Below are 23,481 nucleotides of genomic sequence, written 5' to 3'. Positions count from 1 at the left end.
CCGAGAGGGACACACTTGAAGCCCAAAGTGTAGTCAAATGCTATTTATTTGAACATCTGGGTGCAGATGGTTGGAGACCGAAAAGAGCATCCACGCCAGGAAGGGGAGAGCCTTGGGTTTTATAGGAGGTTTGGATGAAGTTTGGGGAGAGTGAATTTCTATCTGAACAGTAACCATTTCCTGCCAGCATCGCCACAACCGTCTGTGGTCAGAGTTAGATTTACAACCTCTAGACCAGGGGTCCTCAAGCTTTTTAAACAGGGGGCCAGTTCACTGTCCCTCAGACTGTTGGAGGGCCGGACTACAGTTTCAAAAAAACTATGAACAAATTCCTATGCACACTGCACATATCTTATTTTGAAGTAAAAAATCAAACGGGCAAAAACACTCGCATGTGGCCCGCGGGCCGTAGTTTGAGGAGTTTTTAGGACGCCTGCTCTGGACTCTCCAGACTCCTGTGGCTATTCTTTCACAGGCCTTATGATCACCATCTATATTTTCTATTAACTACATTCCATCCTATACATACTTTCTGCGTTCCAACCCTGAGCAGGCCTAACACTCAGTACTTTAGCTACTAACTCATTTCTGTTTTCTTTGCTGAATTATAATCCTGAAGGATAGGGTCATACCTCTTTCTTTGGCTGCTCTAACCCTAGAACTCAATTAACATACATGTAATAAAAATAACTAAAGTCTGGTGCTCGCTTCGGCAGCACATATACTAAAATTGGAATGATACAGAGAAGATTAGCATGGCCCCTGCACAAAGATGACATGCAAATTCGTGAAGTGTTCCATATTTTAACAGAAATAAAATTAAAAAAAATAAAGTCTGGTTTGAGGTTCTGGAACTCATCTTTTGGACTGTAAAATTTGTATACCCTGTGATAACTGGTTTTCTGAACAGGCTGAACTGAATGGGACACCATAGGAAACAGCTTTGCCCTCAATGTGCTCTCACACTCTGTTGCTGGGCTCCTCTTTCTCCTCTCCTGGGTAGGCATCTCTGGCAGATTCCACTGCTTTTCAGTCACTTTAATTGTGCAGTCCTAATGAAATCAAAACCTCAATCTTTCATCAATTCCAATTTCTCCCCTCCTCCACATGTCAGGACCTAGCAATGCTCTGCTAACTCTCCTCCTTACTCCTCCATTTTTTCCTCTGATCTCAAGGCTATTTGTGGCAACCCCAGAGCTGAGGCAAGGGGGAGAACAAATAAGACAAAAGGGGGCAATGACCTTCATACTGAATTAATGCCCTTTGTGGCTTTTGGCTTCATGCTAATTCCTGCTCTTTTGTGAAAGTTCCTAGTAGGCCCTTCATGCACCTCCAGTGCACTGCACAGCACCCTGATGCAGGTGTGTGCCCTCTTCTGCTGACTTCTTGCTTACCCGTCAGCTCCTATTCTCCAGGGCTACACCTCCAGCCTCTCTGTTGGGATTCTTCCTTCCTTCACAGGTAGGAACCCCTTAGATGGCTCAGCTACCCTCTGTGGAGTCTACTTGTCCCACCAACTGGTAGAAGTGTGGCTAATCCAACTGCTAGTCTCCTATGCTCACCCAGCCATCACGGACTGCTCCAAGTAGGAGGCAGATGGCAGTCATCCTGATCCCTAAAGTCCAGGTAACATTCCAGGTTCTCTGCCTGTCACCCTGGTGGCTGACATATTTTGACTGTTCAGCAGGCTGGGACACAGGGTCTCATCTCTCCTGTTTAGAAGCACCACAATTCTGTGAGGTTTGCCTGAAGGGACATTTGCTTGGCTTTAGGCTGGGAGGAAGGGAAAAATCTACAGCATTTTAATCCTGTGAATGCTTTTTACTTATTTATTTTTTAGAGACAGGGTCTCACTCTTGTCACCCAAGCTAAAGGACAATGGTGTGATGATGACAGCTCTCACTATAACCTCGAACTCCTCAACTCAAGTGATCCTCCCACCTCAGCCTCTGGAGTACCTGAGATTACCAGTGCATGCCACCATGGCCAGCTAAGTTTCTACTTTTTTTTATTTTTTGTAGATATGAGGTCTATATTGCCAGGAGAGTCTTGAACTGCTGGCCTCAAGTGATCCTCCTGCCTTGGCCTCCCAAAGTGCTGAGTTTACAGGCATGAGCTACCCAGCACCCAGCCTGAAAACCTTTTAAAGAATCCTTTCTACTGAAACCTTCACCCTCACCTCACTATCTTCTCTTAGCCCCAAAGTAAGTGGTGGGGGTTGAAGGTCCAAGGACCATGTTCTAAGAAGCCCTGAATTAGACGGTAGGGGATTTTTTTCACCTCTTATTCTCCATTCTGAGGCTTTAGATGGAATTCCCAGACATAGACCAAGTCCTGTTCCATATCCAGTTACAGCTGTTAACCCCATCCCTCACTCTAGCTGAATATCAAGAATTTGAAGATGTAGCATGTTCAGGAGATGCCTAGGAGATAACAAATGTTGTAAAACTCTGCTTCTCACACTGGAGGATATGGATAGACATGTCACTAGAAGTCACAGCGTACCTATATTGAACATCAATGTTTATGTGAAAACACACATGGATATGTTATGGAATGAAATGCTAAATTTTGACATAAAAAAACCCCAGGATCTTTTACATCAATTATTGAGTTCACAGTGAGATATTTTACCTACACACCCTAGGGGTGACGCATGGAAAATTTTGAGAACTTTTTGAGGGATGACCTATTCTGTGGGATAGCTGGATCCTAGAAAAGGTTACCCTTTCTAGAAGTCTTTAGGAAGCTGCTGAAACAGGTGAAGAAACAAACACTGAGGAGAGAAACCAGGTCACCCTGACTGTTTCACAAACCAGGAAAGAGAAGCTTCATAAGCCTCACCTTTAAAAAAGGAGAGGAGAGGATTCAGCAGGACTTCTGATCACACTGAAAATAGCAGGTCTGGATCTCTAGATCAGGAGCCAGAACCAGGAGAGGTTTTGTTTGTATATGGGTTTTGTTTTATTTGTTCTTCTGAAGACTGCCTGAGCTATGTTTGCTATTTCTGTCTATCCTGTAGGGCTGAGCTGCCAGTAGCCTCCAGCAAGAAAATCCTGGAAACAAAAAGCACTGAGTGGAAATGAAGAGCAATAAAGGGCAGCACAGTGAAAGCTGGCCTACTCAGTCAACTGCAGGCCTCAAGGGACTCAATGGATGGAGCAGATTTGACAGAGAAAATGGAATCAGGCAGAATCAAAGGTGGGAAGATTGAGAGAAACATTAGGAGCCTAGCAGTTGGAAGACCCTGTGGTTCCCTAGCACAAAATAAAACAAAACAGTATCCAAACAGGGATTTATGACTTCTATTGAACAACATGAGTACACTGGTAGAGATTATCAAATCTCTAAATTTAACATCTAGACTTCCCCAAGAACCCATTCATAGTTTTATGATGTCCCTGGTTCTCCTATGAATGCTATTCAGAAATGTGGACCAAGTTGCATCTCCCATCTCAATATGGTGCTTACCTTTCTTAAGAATTTTCTTCACTTTCACATAGTTCCCTTGTTTGACATACTCATGAAGCTGAGCTTCCAAGGAGTCATTTCTTAAGGTACCAAGCTGAACAGGACAGGGGACTGGAAGATGAATAGCCCGAGACATCTGTTTCAAAAGAGACCAACATGTTTATTCTAACCAAACCAGAAATGCAACGAAGCAACTTAGATTCTTTCACATTTAGAAACCTGTCCATCCACCTTTATTAATAATGAAGATGATTAGGGGAACAATTACTGAAACTCTATGTTATTATTGCAATTGAAGACCTGAATATATTTATCACTAATTCCCAGGACTGAAAAAGTGATGACTACTAGGAAATAAAATTAGAAATATACACGTTTATGGTGTCATTAATTAGGAAAATATTGCCTTTGAAAGCTTAGAACACAAATGTAGTCATTATATAGGAGTGTAGATAGTATAATGTAGTAAAGCCAGGCATCCTGGCTCATGCCTTTAATCCCAGCACCTGAGGGAGGAGGATTGCTTGAGTCCAGGAGTTCAAGCCCAGCCTGGACAACATAGTGAGACCCCATCTCCTAAATATATATGTATAAAATAAGATAGTATAATGTTATAATGTAGTGGGTTAGGTTCATAGTTCAGACTCTAAAGTTTTTGTCTTGGCTCTGTCACTGTGGACCTTGGAGAAATTATTCAACATTGATAGGCCTCAATTTTTTCATCTGTAGAATGGGGATAATAATAACCAGAGGGTTGTTGAGAGCTTTTATTGAGCTAATATGTGTAAAGTGCTTAGAACTCTGCCTGGTACCAAACAAGTTCTCTGTAGTTGTTAGCTTTACTAAGAATCACAAAGAGGCCAGGCGCGGTGGCTCACGCCTATAATCCTAGCACTCTGGGAGGCTGAGGCTGGTGGATTGCTCGAGGTCAGGAGTTCGAAACCAGCCTGAGCAAGAGCGAGACCCCCCCCCTCTACTATAAATAGAAAGAAATTAATTGGCTAACTAATATATATATAGAAAAAATTAGCCAGGCATGGTTGGTGCATGCCTGTAGTCCCAGCTACTCAGGAGACTGAGGCAGTAGGATTGCTTGAGCCCAGGAGTTTGAGGTTGCTGTGAGCTAGGCTGATGCCATGGCACTCACTCTAGCCTGGGCAACAAAGTGAGACTCTGTCTCAAAAAAAAGAAGAAGAATCACAAAGGGAGATTTTAACTTTCCACATGTGGCAGCCACACCTGACCATCATTCATTCATACAATCAGGTGTTTACGGTATACCTACTGATATGGTTTGAATGTGCCCTCCAAAATTCACGTGTTAGAAACCTGATCCCCAATGTGGAGGTATTGGGAGGAGGTAAGACCTTTAAGAGGTGTTTAGGCACTGCCCTCTGAATGGATTGATGTCGTTATCATTATCAAGGGAGCAGGTCATTATCAAAGGGGTGAGTTCCTTATAAAAGGATGAATTTAGGCCTCCTTTTGCCTCTCTTGCCCTGTCCTTCCACCTTCTGCCATGGGGTGATGCAGCAATAAGGCCCTCATCTCATGCTGGCCCCTCTATATTGAACTTCCCAGCCTCCAGAACTGTGAGAAATAAATTTCTGTTTAGTATAAATAATCCAGTCTCAGGCATTTTGTTATAGCAGCACAGAATGGACTAAGACATCTACCCTGTGTCTCAAAGGTGACAGGCGTTAGATCACTGCTATCACAATCCTCACAGTCTAGCAGGGCAGACAACTGGCACCATATCGGTGCTCCACAGACAGTGGGTAAGACAAGGAAACCCCATCAACATGAATCAACAAGCACGCACATTAAGGGCACTGACTAAGGGCTCCATGGGGAAGCACAGGTGTGAAATGAGGGTAAGTAAAAGAAAAAGGCAAGAAAGTTGACACTTCAGTGGATCTTCACCAGCAAGGAGGCTCAGGGATTATAAACTACTGAGAAATAACACCTTCTTAATGTATCTAATAAATGTAGAAAGTGCTGATAAATTGAGTGCATTAACTTTATTTCCTTTGATATCTGCTAATATGCATGCCATTGACTACAAACAGCATCCTTGTAATCCAACAGCATCACAACATTCTTAAGCAAACAAAAAGTGATAGAAAATAATATTTATGTTAAATATATGTGAACTGAAGCTTTTACAGCAAGATGTCATTTCCTCCCTGCCTTCCATTCTGCCTTCCTTCTATTTCCAGGTATAAAAAGAGTGGCATATTTCCATTATAACTTGAATGGCTAGGACAATGACACAAGATGGCAGCCACCACAGGCTCAGGAGTAAAGGTCCCTCACAATTTCCAACTGTTGGAAGAAATTGGATAAGGCCAGAAAGGAGCAGGAGATCGCACAGTTAGCTGGGCTCTAGAATATGACGAAGACATGACACTTATGAGATGGACAGGGGTGATAATTGGGCCTCCAAGAACAATTTATGAAAACCGAACATACAGCCTTAAAATAGAATGTGGCCCTAAATACCTATAAGCACCCCCATGTGTAAGATTTGTAATAAAAATTAATATGAATAGAGTTAATAGTTCTAATGGAGTGGTGGAGCCAAGAGCCATATCAGTGCTAGCAAGATGGCAGAACTCATATAGCATCAAAGTTGTCCTTCAAGAGCTTCAGCACCTAATGATGGCTAAAGAAAATATGAAACTCTTTCAGCCATCTAAAGGACAGTGTTACAGCAATTAATCAAAAAGAAAAACCAGAGGACCTTCCCTTCCACCCCCACCCCATTTGATTTATGCAGTCTTCATTTTCCACAGTAGTAAATTTTCTAGATATATCCTGTAGATGTCAAAGTACTGGAAGGAAAGCTCTCATTCAAAGGCAATTTACCTTAAGATACTGTAAATGATACAATTTTTTTTTTTTTTTTGGAGACAGAGTCTTACTTTATTGCCCGGCTAGAGGGCCATGGCCTCAGCCTAGCTCACAGCAACCTCCAACTCTTGGGCTCAAGTGATCCTACTGCCTCAGCCTTTTGAGTAGCTGGGACTACAGGCATGTGCCACCATGCCCGGCTAATTTTTTCTATATATTTTTAGTTGGCCAATTAATTTGTTTCTATTTTTAGTAGAGACGGCGTCTTGCTCTTGCTCAGGATGGTCTCCAACTCCTGACCTTGAGTGATCTGCCCGCCTCGGCCTCCCAGAGTGCTAGGATTATAGGCATGAACCACTGTGTCCAGCCAATACAAATTTTTTGTCCATTTGAAATATATAAGCTGTGCTATAACAAATCATCCAGTCAAGTGTAACCGCAGTCCACATAGTTGAACTTCTAAGATCAAGAACGTATATTTATTTTGTGCTCCTTTGGCAGCACATATACAGCACATTCCATTAAAATTGGTATGGAGAAGATTAGCATAGCTCCCATGCAAGGATGACAGAAAAATTTGTTAGGCGTACTTTTCTTCATCTTTAAAAATTTTTAAATAATAATAATAATAAAAGAAAGTATATTTAAATTGGTTCCTGTCATAACTGGTGGGGCACATATAACTCAACTGTGAACGGACACATCACACAGTCACCTTGCTGCTGATTACATGGCCTGGGGTCTCTGCCTTCTCTCCTTTCCCTTCCTCTGCCTCCTTCCCTCCCTGCAACAGCCCTCCAAGCTTGGGGGGGAGGGGGAGGTTGTTAGAGCAGATGTGAAAGTTTCAGGTCACAGCCTGTGGGACTATTGCTGGGTGTATGGGGTGCTTTGCCTGCACCCCTGGTTTCTTTCTTTAAGTCTTAAATGATGCCCCCTTCCAAGTCATCATACCCTGCCCACTCTCCACTCCCACCCTTGGCCAAAGCATAGATTATAACCCCTCTGCTCCCCTCTGACATTGGCCTTTGGTGAGGAATTCAGGGCTTTCCCCATATCTTCTCTCCCCCACCTTTATTGAGGGGTGCTGCTTTCTCTTCCCTCCTTCTCAAGTCCCTCTTTGCACTGTCATCACCCAACACTTTCCATGACACTCCTTGCTTTGGCCAGAAGCCATCAGAAAAGGTTGAACAGAGTCTCTGACCTCCCTTGTTTAGTTTTGGAACCACATTTATTCACTCTACCAGCCTGGGAAATGAATATGGGGTCCTCAGCCTTGCTTCCCTCTGCTGTCCTCATCAGCTGATGCACTTTTTGAGCTCAGGTTTTGATCAGGTGAAAAGAACAGTCACCAGGGTTACTCAGACCTGCCAGCTCTCAGAGTCCTTGGTGGTTAAAGTTGGAGAAAGTCCACATGAAGACACTCATAAGCCACACATGATCCCTCTGAATTGTTTTATTTTCCTGTAATTGTTTTTGCTTTTAAACATCGAAGAAGTTTTGAACAGGGCTCTCATTTGGTCATCCTTGCAATCCATTGAGGTCTAGTTTGTAATCTGACACCTGTAACAAAAAGAACCTTGAATTCAGTGCATACTTTGGTTTTGGTGCTGCTGCTTCTCACATCTTCAGCAGGGATGCAGAAAGAACTGCGTATTCACAGCAGATTCCCGAAATTGGCGAGCTTGACTTCCTGCCAAATTGCTGCGTTTTTCCACTTTCTGTTCAGGACCACTAAATGCTGAAATGTGGATGCATACCAAAATAAAAGCAATTCATGGCCGGGTGCAGTGGCTCGTTTGTAATCCTAGCACTCTGGGAGACCGAGGAGGGAGGATCACTCGAGGTCAGTTCAAGACCAGCCTGAGGAAGAGCGCGACCCCCGCCTCTACTAAAAATAGAAAGATATTAGCTAGACAACTAAAAATATATAGAAAAAATTAGCCGGGCATGGTGGCACATGCCTGTAGCCCCAGCTACTGGGAGGCTGAGGATGAAGGATCACTTGAGCTCAGGAGTTTAGGTTGCTGTGAGTTAGGCTGACGCCAAGGCACCCTAACCCTAGTCAACAGAGCCAGACTGTCTCAAAAGAAAAACAAAACAAAAAAAAGCAATTCATTGTGTGAAAAAAAATTGGATGGCTAATTGTGAGCTAAACTGTGTCCCTCAAGCCACCCCAATTCAAATGTTGAAGCCTAACCCCCAGCATCTTAGACTGTAACTGTATATGGAGATAAGGTCTTTAAGCAGATGATCAAATTACAATGAGGCCCTTAGCATGGGACCATAATTCAATAACTAGTATCATTGTAAGAAGAGACACCAGGTGCCAAAATTTGAGTAAGGAGGCAGAAATGTCAGCTACCTTGAAAGCCTTAAGAGAAAGAATTCAGAACCCCAACCACCATAAAAGTTAAAGAAAAAAAAAACAACCCAACCATAACAGCAGCTTGGTCTTAAGCTCTCACCATCCTAAAGTTGAAAAAAAACACAACTCATTGTTTAAGCTACACAGTCTACATTATTCTCTTAGAGCAACGCCAGCAAACCCATCAACACCCAGAATATAAGCACAAAAACACAAAAGATTAATGTCTATTATTTCAAACCACATCATCAGGGGAAAGCGCGAACGCAGTCCCCCACTACCACAAATTATGCAGTCGAGTTTCCCACATTTGGGGAAATCGCAGGGGTCAGCACATCCGGAGTGCAATGGATAAGCCTCGCCCTGGGAAAACCACCTTCGTGATCATGGTATCTCCCCTGCCAGGTAAGTATGAGTTGCTATGCCTAACTGCTAGCTCACCTTTGTCTTCAACACACAACTTAGTAATGGTCAATTGTATTACGCGTTCTTAGGCCTTCAGTTGGAAGCCACAAGTTTCTTTATATGACAAGGATCAAACTACAACCTTCTGCATTTCCGCAGGGAAGTCTCCGGCGCGGAAAATACACTAGAGCCGGCAATCACCGCGCTGTCATCTACATATCCCTGCCTCTTGTAGTGACGTCACCCTCCGCTTCAAGGCTTTCTTCACTCCGTTCCCGCCCAGAAGCGTTCGCTCTCGCTACCCCTCGGGACGAGGGAAAGGGCATCGGCAGGTGTGACTGAAGGGATTGTGACCGCTTGCCTTTTCAGGCATACGCAAAGGAGCGCGTGTGTAACCATGAGTCTCGGTCGTGCGCTGCAGGGCAGTTTGGGAGGCCGTGGTGTGGGGCGCGGCACAGGGGAAGGCAGCGGAAACGGCTGTGCCAGGTCTGATTCGCTACTCCACCCTCGGATTTGATCAAACTCAGGCTCTGTCAGTTCCCGTTTCTCAAAATTATAAAGTGGAAATAATACTGCCTACCTCACAAGGATTCTGTGAGGGGTGAATGCATGTAAAACGCGGCAGCGAGCCTCCAAGCCCCACCCAGGCCACTCTGCTCCTGGACTGGTGCCCTGCGTACTTCAAGACCCAAAGCCGGTCTCTGCAGTGCTTGCCAAGGGAAGCAGCATCCGGCCTGGATTTGGGAAAAAACCAAGTGCTTTTTTTCTTCTTCTTACACCAATATATCTCACGTTGTGTTTTCCCGCAAGGAGTTCCAGACAAAACAATTCTGTTTGCAGCAACTCTAATATCCAAGGAGCTTTCCTTTGTTTTATATTTTTGGAGGGTATTTTTAATTATTACAATAGTGATAAATGTTCCTGGCAGATAACTTGGAAAAGACAGAAAAGTTTTTAAAAATTAAAATCAACCACGTTAAAAGACCACCCGCCCCCTCAATAAAACAAAGAAACAATTCTGTAAAATAATTTTTATTTTTTTTATTTTTTGAGACAGAGTCTCACTCTGTTGCCCGGGCTAGAGCCTCGTGGCGTCAGCCTAGCTCACAGCAACCTCAAACTCCTGGGCTCAAGCAATCCTCCTGCCTCAGCCTCCTGAGTAGCTGGGACTACAGGTAAGTGCCACCATGCCTAGCTAATTTTTTCTATTTTTAGTTCTCCGGCTAATTTTTCTTTTTTCTATATTTCAGTAGAGACAGGCTCTCGCTCTTGTTCAGGCTTGTTTAGAACTCCTGACCTCTATAGAAGGGACAGGAATAGGTAAAAGAAAAAAAGAAGAAGAAAGAATACAACTCCTGACCTCAAGAAATCCTCCCACCTTGGACTCCCTTGAGTGCTAGGATTACAAGCCTGAGCAACTGTGCCGGACCTAAAATAATTTTTTTTTTTTTTTTTTGAGACAGAGTCTCGATTTGTTGCCCAGGCTAGAGTGAGTGCCATGGCATCAGCCTGGCTCACAGCAACCTCAATCTCCTGGGCTCAAGCAATCCTTCTGCTTCAGCCTCTCAAGTAGCTGGGACTACAGGCATGTGCCACCATGCCCGGCTAATTTTTTCTATATATATTAGTTGGCCAATTAATTTCTTTCTATTTATAGTAGAGACGGGGTCTCTCTCTTGCTCAGGTTGGTTTCGAACTCCTGAGCTCAAACAATCTGCCCGCCTCGGCCTCCCAGAGAGCTAGGATTACAGGCGTGAGCCACTGCGCCCGGCCTTAAAATAATTTTTAAAAGTGTCTTCTGATCCATTAGGAGTGACCACAGCCTAGGGATACACAAACTCAAGACGCCTTACGTGGTTCTGAGACAGTTGGATTATAGTTTGGTTATATACATTTGAGGGAGACAGGAATTGCTGGTAAAATTATAAATCAATACATGGATGGAATACATTGGTTAGGCCCTAAAAGGCAGGACATTTCAAAGTTAGGGGGATGGTTTACAAGTCACAGGTGGATTGAGAGATTCTTTAATTAGCAATTAGTTGAAAGAGTTAAGCTTTGTCTAAAAATCTGGAGTGGGAAGGAATGCCTAAATCAGGCGTCCCTCAAACTATGGCCTGCAGGCCGCCTAGCACATTTATCTGGCCCTCGGGGTGTTTGCCGGTCCTCCTTAGCAGCTGACTCATCCTAGGCCCACAGTGCACACTCTCCAACGGTCTGAGGGACAGTGAACTGGCCCCCTATTTAAAAAGTTTGAGGACCCCTGGCCTAAATTATGAAGTCTGCTAATGATAAGGCAAGCCACAATATACCACTCAGTGATTTGTGAAGCCAGTTGATGGTGGCCTACAGGTGTGACTTAACCTTTGCCTTGCGTGGCCTTAGATCCTGTTGATAATTTACTATTTTATTGCCACAAAGAGTCTGTTTTGTCAGTCTTATGATCTCTATTTTAACATTAATGCTCTTCAGTTGCTGTGTCTACACTCCAAAGGGAGGGCTATAATGAGGCATATAGAGAGAGACTTCCTTTCCCTTCATGGCCAAGAACTCAGTTTTAGAATTTTTCTGGGGTCCCCTTGGCAAAGAGGGGTCCATTCAGTCAGGGGACTAGGGGAGCGGTTTAGGATTTTATTTTATTTTACTTTTAGACAGAATCTCACTCAGTAGCCAGGCTACAGTGAGAATTTGAGCCTAGTTAGGGCTAGTTTGAGCTCAACCTCAAACTCCTGGGCTCAAGCAATCCTCCTGCCTCAGCCTCCTGAGTAGTTGGGTGTACAGGCATGTGCCACCAGGCCCGGCTAACTTTTCCATTTTTGGTAGAGACCGGGTCTTTTTCTTGCTCAGACTTGTCTCAAACTCCAGACCTCAAGCAGTCCTCCTGCCTCAGCATCCCAGAATGCTAAATTTACAGGTGTGAGGCACCAAGCCTGGCAGGATTTTATTTTTAGTTTAGAATCACAATTTCATTACAAAATTATCACTGTTATAATTTGATGTTATATGTGGTAATTCTGATACTTTATACATACATACATATATATATATTTTTTTTCTTTTCTTTTTTTTTTTGAGACAAAGTCTCACTAGGTAGCCCAGGCTAGAGTGCCATGGCGTCAGCCTAGCTCACGGCAACCTCAAACTCCTGGGCTTAAGCAATCCTTCTGCCTCAGCCTCCCAAGTAGCTGAGACTACAGGCATTCACCACCGTGCCCAGTTAATTTTTTCTATATATTTTTAGTTGTCCAAATAATTTCTTTCTAGTTTTAGTAGAGATGGGGTCTCGCTCTTTTTCAGGCTGGTCTCAAACTCCTGAGCTCAGGCAATACTCCTGCCTCAGCTTCCCAGTGTGCTAGAATTACAGGCATGAGCCACCACGCCCAGCCTACATATATATTTTTTAAAGGAGTATACTTTACATGCCATTTTATAACTTTTTTATTAGTTTTACTATATACTGGATCATAGATAATTTATATAATCAATATTCTGTTTCCAATTAATTGCCATTTTAGATATAACTGCAATCAACAGGCCTTATATCTTTGTTATTTTTTTCTTTTTTATTTCAGCATATTATCGGGGTACAAATGTTAAGGTTACATATAGTGCCCATGCCCCCCTCTCCCCTAGAGTCGGAGCTTCAAGAGTATCCCCGAGGGTGCACATCTCACTCATTATGTATGTATATACCCATCCCCTCCTCCCCCCATCTTTGTTATTAATGATGGTTTCTTAGGGTACATTTTCAGTTTTCCCTGTTACTTTAGTCCTCTAAGAGGTGCCTTAAGTTATTATTTTTGGGTAGGAGGTTTCAGTCAGGAATAAAAAATTGGCCTTTTGGGGCTCAGGCCTGTAATCCTAGCACTCTGAGAGGCAGGCCCACTCAAGGTCAGGAGTTCAAAACCAGCCTGAGCAAGAGCAAGAACCCGTCTCTACTAAAAATAGAAAGAAATTAATTGGCCAACTAAAATATATAGAAAAAATTGGCCAGGCATGGTGGCACATGACTGTAGTTCCAGTTACTCAGGAGGCTGAGGCAGCAGGATTGCTTGAGCCTAGGAGTTTGAAGTTGCTGTGAGCTAGGCTGACGCCACTGCACTCACTCTCTAGCCAGGGCAACAAAGCAAGACTCTGTCTCAAAAAAAAAAAAAGAAATTGAACTTCAGAGTATTACCGGGCCTTAAATTATTTGGGGCAGGAGTTACATGGCAAACATTTTTAATTTTTTTTGTGGGGGTAGCAGCAGACGGTCCCTCTGTGTTTATTGTCCAGAAAAGACTGCCAGTGGTGTCATCATAAACTCACTAACATAATCAAACTCCTCTAAGTAGCTGAGACTACAGGTTGGATCCCAAACAAAAGCCATATATTTTTAAAAAACAAAAAAAAGCAGCTGAAATCAACTTTAGCAACAATTTTGTTACTAGAAATTCACACAAAATAGTCTTCATCACACGCAAAATGACCACTTCCCCATAAACAAAATAAACTTAAACGCAAATGCCCACCACAAACCGTTTTTCAACCTAAAAGGCAAAATCTCAACTTAACCTCCATAAGCTAAGTCTGTTTTTGAACCAAAGAAAACAGGGGAAAGCGCGAACGCAGTCCCCCACTACCACAAATTATGCAGTCGAGTTTCCCGCATTTGGGGAAATCGCAGGGGTCAGCACACCCGGAGTGCAATGGATGAGCCTCACCCTGGGAAAACCACCTTCGTGATCATGGTATCTCCCCTGCCAGGTAAGTATGAGTTGGTTTTGACCCTGGCACAACCCGGTGCAGCGCACATCACTGTAAGGTTCGGGTCACTCGTAAAATGATTCTAACTGGACTTTATCCACATGGCGCACCCAAAGAAAACGAAGGTTTTCGTACTGTATCTTCGTACTGATGATAGAGACGACATGCATCTCTTTCCAGGGAACGCGCTTCCAACATGCACCGAGTCTGCAATCTACATACTCCACCTCCCGGCGTGACGTCAAAAACAGTCCCGGCAGCCACATTCCCTTTAGCCGCCGCTGCGCACCCTCTTGGCCGACTTCCAACCATTGGTTCCTCCTCCTGCTTCCGCCTACTCTAGTGATGTCTGTCAAGCTATTTTCAAAATCTACCCCTCTCCCAACCTCCGGTGTACCGGAAGGCTTTCGTATCTCCCTGTGTGGAGTTCCCTTGAGCTAAAAACGGACGCGAATGAGCTTTTAGTCACGAGCCGACTTCATGCCTTCTTGGGCTCCGCACCAGCCCGGCACCATTTCGTCCCATTCTAAGAGGGGGACTGGCGGAGTGTATTGCAGAGGGGAGATTTTGGAATCCAAGATCTAGTCTGCAATCCAGTGTTAAAATGCACGAGTTTTTTTTTTTTTTTTTTTTTTTTTTTGAGACAGTCTCGCTTTGTTGTCCAGGCTAGAGTGAGTGCCGTGGCATCAGCCTAGCTCACAGCAACCTCAAACTCCTGGGCTCAAGCAATCCTGCTGCCTCAGCCTCCCGAGTAGCTGGGACTATAGGCATGCCCCACCATGCCTAGCTAATTTTTTTCTATATATATTAGTTGGCCAATTAATTTCTTTCTATTTATAGTAGAGACGGGTCTCACTCTTGCTCAGGCTGGTTTCGAACTCCTGACCTCCAGCATCCTCCAGCCTAGGCCTCCCAGAGTGCTAGGATTACATGCGTGAGCCACCGTGCCCAGCCACAATACAGGACTTTAAATAAGCTTCTAGCCTCTGAAGCTGTTCTTCAGTTTGTAAAATGTGCATTACTGTAATCCTAGCACTCTGGGAGGCCCAGGCAGGCGGATTGTTCGAGGTCAGGAGTTCTAAACCACCCTGAGCAAGAGTGAGACCCCCCCTCTCTACTATAAATAAAAAAAGAAATTAATTGGCCAACTAATATATATAGAAAAAATTAGCTGGGCATGGTGGCACATGCCTGTAGTCCCAGCTACTCGGGAGGCTGAGGCAGCAGGATTGCTTGAGCCCAGGAGTTTGAGGTTGCTGTGAACTAGGCTAACACCACGGCACTCACTCTAGCCTGGGCAACAAAGGGAGAGTCTCAAAAAAAAAAAAAAAAAAAAAATGTACATTACTGACTTTGAAGGAGTTCTTGTGAGGATTAAACCAAATAAATTAGCAAAGCAACAGCCTAAACCGTAACACATAATTATAATAATAACATGAGTCAGGCAACTCAGTAAAAACCCTAAAGAAAATCAAGAAATACTAACAGCTAGCATCTACTGAGTGCTTAACATGCACCTGAACTTTACATTTAATGCTCACAGTTTTGACATAGGAAATGGAATCATCCCCATTTCATAGATAAAGAACCTAGACCCTGAGGCATGACAAAGATCCTTTGTTTAGTCAAACTTTAGTCAGGCTTCTGGACCTTCTCCGAGGCCCCCACCTGTGCATTTTCTTGTAAAATTCAGTTTTAGTAAAAGAACGCCACTAAGTCAGTTCAGCCAGAACTCCCCATCCTTGATAGCTGATCAGGTTCCTCATACTGCACCACCTACCAGGTGATATCTGTTCAACTTGGCCTGTCTTCAATAAGAATCCTCTTAGGTCAGTTTACCCAGAATGCCCCTTACCCCTGATGTTCCCTCTTAGTAATTTTCCATCCACTGATCCTCCACACTGTTCCTTGACTATAAATTCCCATTTATCCATGCTGTATTCAGACTTGTGCCCAATCTTTCTCCCCTACTGCAAGATCCCACTGCAGTGGTCCCTATACCCATCCAATGGTCCTAAATAAAGTCTTCCTATTGTGCTTTAACAAGTATCAATGAATGATTTTTTCTTTAACAGGCACAGAGGAGTTAACTCACTCAAGTTTACACAGTCAACGTAAGTGGCAGAGCTATGACTTGGATCCAAGTAATCTGGTTCAGGAGACTACTTTCTGTTATCTTTTGTCTCTTTCTTTGCGTAGCTTCTGTCCTTCTCCTTTTTCTATATCATTAATAATAATCACCTCTATTCATGAGCAAATCATGTAAAAAGAAAAAAGAAAAAAAAAATAATAGCCTTTAACATAAATACATTTCATCTAATCTGATACCCACTACAAGATATACCATTCTTTTATGTTCCATTAAGAAGAAAACCCTGCAGGCAATAACAAATGATGGTGAGGATGTGGATAAATGGGAACCCTCGTACACTGTTGATGGGAATGTAAATCAGTGCAACTACTATGGAAAACTGTATGGAAGTTTCTCAAAAACCTAAAAATAGAACTACCATATGACCCAGCAGTCCCACTGCTGGGTATATATCCAAAGGAGAAGGATTCAGTATATCAAAAAGATATCTGCACTCTCATCTTTATTGCAGCACTATTCACAATAGCTAAGATGCAGAACCAACTTATGGAACCATCCGCAGATAAATGGATAAAGAAATTGTGGTAAATATACACAGTGGAATATTATATACCCACAGAAAAGAATGAAATCCTGCCATTTGCAACAACACAGATGGAACTGGAGACCATTATGTTAAGTGAAATAAGCCAAGCACAGAAAGACAAATTTTACATGTTTTCACTTATATGTGGGAGGTAAATATTAAAAACTATTGATTTCATGGAGACTGAGAGTAGAATGACGGTTACCAGAAGCTGGAAAGGGTAGCAGGGAGGAAGGATAAAGTGGGGATGGTTAATGGGTGCAAGAATATAGTTAGATAGTTAGAATGAACAATATTTAGTAGCACAACAAAATGACTATATTCAACAATAAGTTAGGGTGTACTTTAAAATAACTGAAAAAGTAGAATTGGAATGTTCCTAACACAAAGAAATGTGAAATGTCTGAGGTGATGGATACCCCAATTACCCTGATTTGATTAATTCACATTGTATGCCTGTATCAAAACATCCTGTGTACCCTATAAAGATATACAACTATTATGTACCTATAATAATTAAAAATTAAAAAAGAAGAAAACATGCAAATTAATAGTAAAATATGGATTACAAGATGAATTCTCATTTCAGAGATATGTGAAAAAAGAGCATCTATTTTTTAAAAAAAGAACATCTTAACATCAATCATATAACATGCCAATACACATTTTTAGATATATGTAATATATATATAATATATATAGTATACATTGGCACTTCCATAAATTTAGAGTTTAATGGTTGACACTGAGGCATCCATCTTCAGGACAGAATGTCTTTCCCATCAGGGCAATCACATCTCATCTCACCCAAAGCCAGACGCTCTCTCTTGTAGGCCCCTGGATGGCATGGTCACTTCTAATATATAAGTGCACGGACTTCACAGTCCAAATAAGCACTTTTGACAGCACTTCAGTCCCAATTCTCTATGCAGAGCTAAGAACAAAGCCATCCTCAACCTAAACACAACAATTGCAGAGTGCTAAAAAGTTTGCCAACACATAGTCAGTAACCTGGAGGAAGGCACATTTCTCCTCAGTGGCCTTGGAGTTATCTATTTACCTATTACAAGCCCTCTTTACTTTGGTTTTCTCCAGCTGGTTTTTTTTTTTTTTTTTTTTTTTTTGAGACAGAGTCTCGCTTTGTTGCCCAGGCTAGAGTGAGTGCCGTGGCGTCAGCCTAGCTCACAGCAACCTCAAACTCCTGGGCTCGAGTGATCCTTCTGCCTCAGCCTCCCGGGTAGCTGGGACTACAGGCATGCGCCACCATGCCCAGCTAATTTTTTTTTTTATATATATATCAGTTGGCCAATTAATTTCTTTCTATTTATAGTAGAGACGGGGTCTCGCTCTTGCTCAGGCTGGTTTTGAACTCCTGACCTTGAGCAATCCGCCCGCCTCGGCCTCCCAAGAGCTAGGATTACAGGCGTGAGCCACAGCGCCCGGCCTCCAGCTGGTTTTTATCCTTTGGTTATGTCCAGCTTCCTTTCCTTCTCATGCTCTGTGCCTTTAAACCTTTACTCAAGCCTGTTTTTCAGTGTCACTCAAAGCACTATCAACCCTGTTCCTCTTTTCCCTTTTTTCCTTCTGAAAGAATACAGAATGTTTAGGAAGCCACAGACACTAATTTTAAGAAAGTCACTATAAATTCAAAAGTTAGGGCTGGGCGCGGTGGCTCACGCTTGTAATCCTAGCACTCTGGGAGGCCAAGGCGGGCGGATTGCTCAAGGTCAGGAGTTCGAAACCAACCTGAGTGAGACCCTGTCTCTACTATAAAAAAGAATAGAAAGAAATTAATTGGCCAACTAATATATATATATATATATGAAATTAGCCAGGCATGGTGGCGCGTGCCTGTAGTCCCAGCTACTCGGGAGGCTGAGGCAGAAGGATCGCTTGATCCCAGGAGTTTGAGGTTGCTGTGAGCTAGGCTGATGCCACAGCACTCTGGGCAACAGAGTGAGACTTTGTCTCAAAAAAACAAAAACAAAAGAAGATATGTGTGCAAATGTCCATAGCAACATTATTCATAATAGCTCAAAAGTGGAAATAACCCAGGTATCTATCAAGAGAAGGATAAACAAAATGTGATATATCCATATATAATAGAATACTATTCATCAATAAAAGGAACTAATGATAAATATAACAACATGGATGAATCTCAAAAACATTATGCTAAGTGAAAGAAGCCAGACACAAAAGACTATATAGTATATGATTCTGTTTTATATGAAATTCCAAGAAAAGGCAAATCTACAGAGATAGTCAGTGATCAGTTGCTGCCTGTGGCTGGGGCTTGAGTATGGGAATTAGGAATGATTGCAAATAGACACAGGGGAATTTGGGGGGAGGGGAGGGTGTCATGAAAATATTATGGATTATGATGATGTTGGGCAACTGTATAAATATGCCAAAAATCATCAAATTATACAATAGGTTAATGTTATAGTATACAAATTATACCTCAATAAAGCTGTCAAAAATGTCCAGAAAAAGAAATAGATACTAACTTTCAGCTTCTGGAAAAATGAAACAAAAAATAAAAAGAAAAAAGTTTAAACATTAAAATATTAAAAAATAAATAAAAAATAAAAGAAATAGAGTCCTATCTTTAGAAATATGGGTTAATCTTGGATGAAATACATACTATGATATATGGGCTTTGCTTTAAAATAATCAGGTGGGGGGTGTTTTAGGGTATGGATGGATAGATGAAACAAGACTGCCCTTGAATTGACCATGCTTAAACTGGTATGGTAAAATAGGAGTAATTCTGTATTATTCTACTTTAGTTTACATTAGAAGTTTTGGATAAGTATCCTAAGTTTAAAAAAAGAGAGAAAAGTTCAAGAAGGAGACCAGCCTTCCCCTCAGGATTCTGAGTACCTTGGCATGTTGATACTCCAGCCTCCCCACCTGTGAATGGGAATGAGCAAAGAGGAAAGGCAGGAGAGACAGCCCTCTAGATTCTATTTTTGAATAGGTGAAAAAAGTGTATTAAAGGAGAAATATAAATCAGATTCGGGGGTCATCCTTTTCTACTTCCTTTCCTCTCATATCCCACATTCAATCCACCAGCAAATCTTGTTGGTTTTTCCTTAAAACTATATTCAGAATCTGACCCCTTCACCTCTAGTTACCACTTTTTGACGTTTGATGAGCCGCTCTCATCTCCTGCCTATAAGATTGCTATAGTGTCCAGACTCATCTCCCTTCATCCTTGCTCCCTCAGGTTATTAACAGAGCAGCCAGGAAAGCCTACTAAAACCTAAATTAGATCATGTCACTCTTCTGTTCAAAATCCCCAATACTAATCTCACACAAACTCTGAGAAAACAGAACAGGAGAGAACATTTTCCTATATATTTTAAGAAGCCAGCATTACTCTGATATCTAAACCAGATAAAAACTATATAAGAAAAATACAGATCATTATCCCTCATGAACATACACAAAATTCCTTTAAAAAATTAGAAACCAAATCCAGCAATATGTAAGAGGGTAATACACCAAGATCAAGTAAGATTTATCCCAGGAATATAAAGTTGGTTTAACATAAGAAAACTAATTCCTGGCTGGTCTCAGTGGCTCACGCCTACAATCCTAGCACTCTGGGAGACCGAGGCGGCAGGAGAATTGCTTAAGCTCAGAAGCTTGAGACAAACCTGAGCAAGGGTGAGAACTCCCCATGGAAACCTGCTTGGGTAATACTCTGAATCTCAATAAAGGCTTTGGTCCATGGGTCCTTCTCTGTCCTTCTTTTCACACCGACCAGCCTCAGTCCCGCCCTTGGGCATACCTTGTATCCCCCCCCTTTGACCTGTAAGTAATAAAATCTTTATTTCTATCTTGTGTGTCTTCTAATCATTGAAGGAGACAATAACTTACTCTTCATCTTAAAGATCCTAAATTAATTAATATGACATGGAAGTTTATGTAGAAAACCCTAAATTAGCATTTACCATAAAAACTCTAAAAATTCATAACTGAACTTAGAAAAGTTGCAGGAAACAAGATCAATACATGTCTTTCTTTGTAGTAGGCAAAATGAAATTTAAAAATTGATATTACTCCCAACACAAAAAAAATGATAAACGTTTGCGATGATGGGTATTCTAATTACCCTGATTTGATTATTACAGGTTGTATGATGTATTAAAACATGACGTGTAATCCAGAAATTTGTTCAATCATTATATAGCAATTAAAAAACTGACCAAATAGAAATAAGTCATTATTATTTACAAGTAGTAAATAAATCACATATTCCTACCATTCACATTTGTTCCTGCCCTTTCTTTTACCACTCTACACAATCTACAACATCATTAATTTTTTTATGGGTGGGATAAGGCCTTGTTAATATCCTTGTATTTCCAAATGAGAAGTCAACAAATAATAAAAGTATACAACCATGGGAACCAAAAATTGCTCCATTTACAGTAACCAGAAAAAAACAGCTAAAAATTGGACAGCAGACTCTTTCAGGACAAACCTGATTATCTGATTGATGTTCTCAAAGTCACATACACAAATTATACTTCAGTAAAAAGTAAAACCATTTTAGAAAAAAACAAAAACAAAACAAATTCAACATCTAAAAAAATACAAAAAGAAGCCTGTCATTACAACAATCACACCATAGCTATTTCATTTTGCAAATGGAAGTGTAAGGAAACAGAGCCTAGGCCAGTAATCCTAGCATTCTGGCAGGCCCAGGTGGGGAGGATTGCTTGAGGTCAGGAGTTCGAGACAGAGTTCGACACGAGACAAGCTGAACAAGAGTGAGACCCCATCTCTTAAAAAAATTAGCCAAACAACTAAAAATAGAAAACTTAGTAGCAGCAGCCGGGCATGGTGACACATGCCAGTAGGCCAGCCAGTTGGGAGGCTGAGGCAGAAGAATTGCTCGAGCCTAAGAACTTAAAGCTGGTGTGAACCAGGATAATGTTTGAAGCACACCAGCTCAGGCAAAAAAGCGAGATTCTGTCTCTAAAAGAAAAACAGAGATTTATCTGAAACCACACTTCAAAACATACAACTAATTTAAGAAAACAACTCCTATTCTTGAACAGAGTAACACAGGGGAAAGCGCGAACGCAGTCCCCCACTACCACAAATTATGCAGTCGAGTTTCCCACATTTGGGGAAATTGCAGGGGTCAGCACATCCGGAGTGCAATGGATGAGCCTTGCCCTGGGAAAACCACCTTCATGATCATGGTATTTCACCTGCCAGGTAAGTATGAGTAGGGAAAATCGCATGGCAACTCACCCTCAGATTCCAAAAACACTACACATAGGGTCAACCTCCTCGCACAAGTTCTAGCTTATCACTCATAACATAAAGCCATCTCCAAATTATAAGAGCCATACAAAAACATTTTGGACCTAGAATATATGCAAAATCCTAAGAAATATTCGTACAGTGTAAATAAGACCAGAAGACACTGCGTTCATCTACATACTCCAAGCCCCTTTTGGTGACATCAAAAGCTCCTGGAGACTTTGGATGGTGTACGCAGAATAATACCCCACCAAAAATGTCTTCCTTCCTAATTCCTGGAACCTGTGAATCTGTTACTTTCCAGATGTGATTAAGAGTTTAAGATGAAAAGATTATATTTGATTATCCGGGTGAGCCTAACATAATCACAGAGTCCTTATGAGAGATTAGAAGAATGAAAGACGGCAGCGCGTGGTGGGTCACGCCTGTAATCCTAGCACTCTGGGAGGCCAAGGCAGGCGGATTGCTCAAGGTCAGGAGTTCGAAACCAGCCTGAGCAAGAGCGAGACCCCGTCTCCACTATAAATAGAAAGAAATTAATTGGCCAACTAATATATATATATATATATACACACAAAAATAATTAGCTGGGCATGGTGGCGCATGCCTGTAGTCCCAGCTGCTTGGGAGGCTGAGGCAGGAGGATTGCTTGAGCCCAGGAGATTGAGGTTGCTGTCAGCTAGGCTAACGCCACAGCACTCACTCTAGCCTGGGCAGCAAAGTGAGACTGTCTCAAAAAAAAAAAAATATATATATATATATATATATATATATATATATAGAATGAAAGAGAAGTCAGATTTTCTAAATTGCTAGCTTTGAAAATGGAGGGAGTAAAGGCAGCTTCTCGAAGCCGAAAATGCAAGGTAACAGATTCTCCTCTAGAACCTCCTGAGAAACGCAGCCCCCTAGATTTCTGGCTGCTTTGAGATGTAAAACATTTTGTGTAGCTTTAAACCACTCACTTTGTAGTAATCCTTTACAGTAACTTAATGGAGAAAGCAGGGCTGTTTCCATGACAGAGAAACAGCAAAACCCCACATATTCAGAGACGTGGCTTTAAAACCCTTGCCGTTGGAGACCATTATCCTAAGTGAAAAAACCCAAGTGACAACTTAGCGCAAGCGCTCACCAATAACTAAAAGCCAAATTACGTATATACACACACTAAAGTACGAAATTGTGGACAACAGAAACTCCCAGGAAAACTAAGAAATGACAGAAAGTTTCTTTCGTGGGTAAACTACCCACGCATTCCACACACAACGATAGGCACCCCAAAATCCCTAGCACAAACATGAGAAAAAAAACCCACCTCTCACACCGTAACTACACCTTTCTTAAACAGACTAGAACAGGGGATAGCGCGAACGCAGTCCCCCACTACCACAAATTATGCAGTCGAGTTTCCCACATTTGGGGAAATCGCAGGGGTCAGCACATCCGGAGTGCAATGGATGAGCCTCGCCCTGGGAAAACCACCTTCGTGATCATGGTATCTCCCCTGCCAGGTAAGTATGAGTTGCTGTCGTTGCCAGGCCCCTCGCACTCAGATTCAAACCACTCATAAGTAGGGTCATTTTTCTCATGCGGTCTATCGGGCCCCTCACCTACGGAATGAAGGTTTTCCAGCTATAATAACCACGTAGCAATAATTTTGTATATCTGGATATGTCA

General features: G+C 42.1%; 1 protein-coding gene, 5 non-coding genes and 1 pseudogene across 6 annotated transcripts in view; 2 read left to right on the top strand and 5 right to left on the bottom strand.

Annotated features, from left to right (window-relative positions):
* Window positions 1-23,481, bottom strand: part of TEX14 (testis expressed 14, intercellular bridge forming factor) — a 132,578-nt gene that overhangs the window by 97,352 nt on the left and 11,745 nt on the right. Inside the window, exon 2 of the mRNA XM_075994432.1 lies at window positions 3,472-3,607. Within this exon, the coding sequence (XP_075850547.1) occupies window positions 3,472-3,607 (136 nt within the window). The remainder of the gene's footprint in view (window positions 1-3,471; window positions 3,608-23,481) is intronic.
* On the top strand, window positions 701-807 carry LOC142862243 (U6 spliceosomal RNA). The gene has a single exon (XR_012913319.1). It is a non-coding gene; the product is annotated as a U6 spliceosomal RNA (small nuclear RNA).
* LOC105872518 (ubiquitin-conjugating enzyme E2 variant 1-like) lies at window positions 5,749-6,192 on the top strand (annotated as a pseudogene).
* LOC142862195 (U1 spliceosomal RNA) lies at window positions 8,939-9,102 on the bottom strand. The gene has a single exon (XR_012913282.1). It is a non-coding gene; the product is annotated as a U1 spliceosomal RNA (small nuclear RNA).
* LOC142862196 (U1 spliceosomal RNA) lies at window positions 13,685-13,848 on the bottom strand. Its single transcript, XR_012913283.1, has one exon. It is a non-coding gene; the product is annotated as a U1 spliceosomal RNA (small nuclear RNA).
* Window positions 21,601-21,764, bottom strand: LOC142862197 (U1 spliceosomal RNA). Its single transcript, XR_012913284.1, has one exon. It is a non-coding gene; the product is annotated as a U1 spliceosomal RNA (small nuclear RNA).
* Window positions 23,160-23,323, bottom strand: LOC142862194 (U1 spliceosomal RNA). Its single transcript, XR_012913281.1, has one exon. It is a non-coding gene; the product is annotated as a U1 spliceosomal RNA (small nuclear RNA).

Source organism: Microcebus murinus, chromosome 18, assembly GCF_040939455.1.
Source record: "Microcebus murinus isolate Inina chromosome 18, M.murinus_Inina_mat1.0, whole genome shotgun sequence".
In the NCBI taxonomy this organism is placed as follows: Eukaryota; Metazoa; Chordata; class Mammalia; order Primates; family Cheirogaleidae; genus Microcebus; species Microcebus murinus.
Note: the sequence above shows the minus strand (reverse complement) of the source record. Positions and strands in the feature narration are given on the sequence as shown.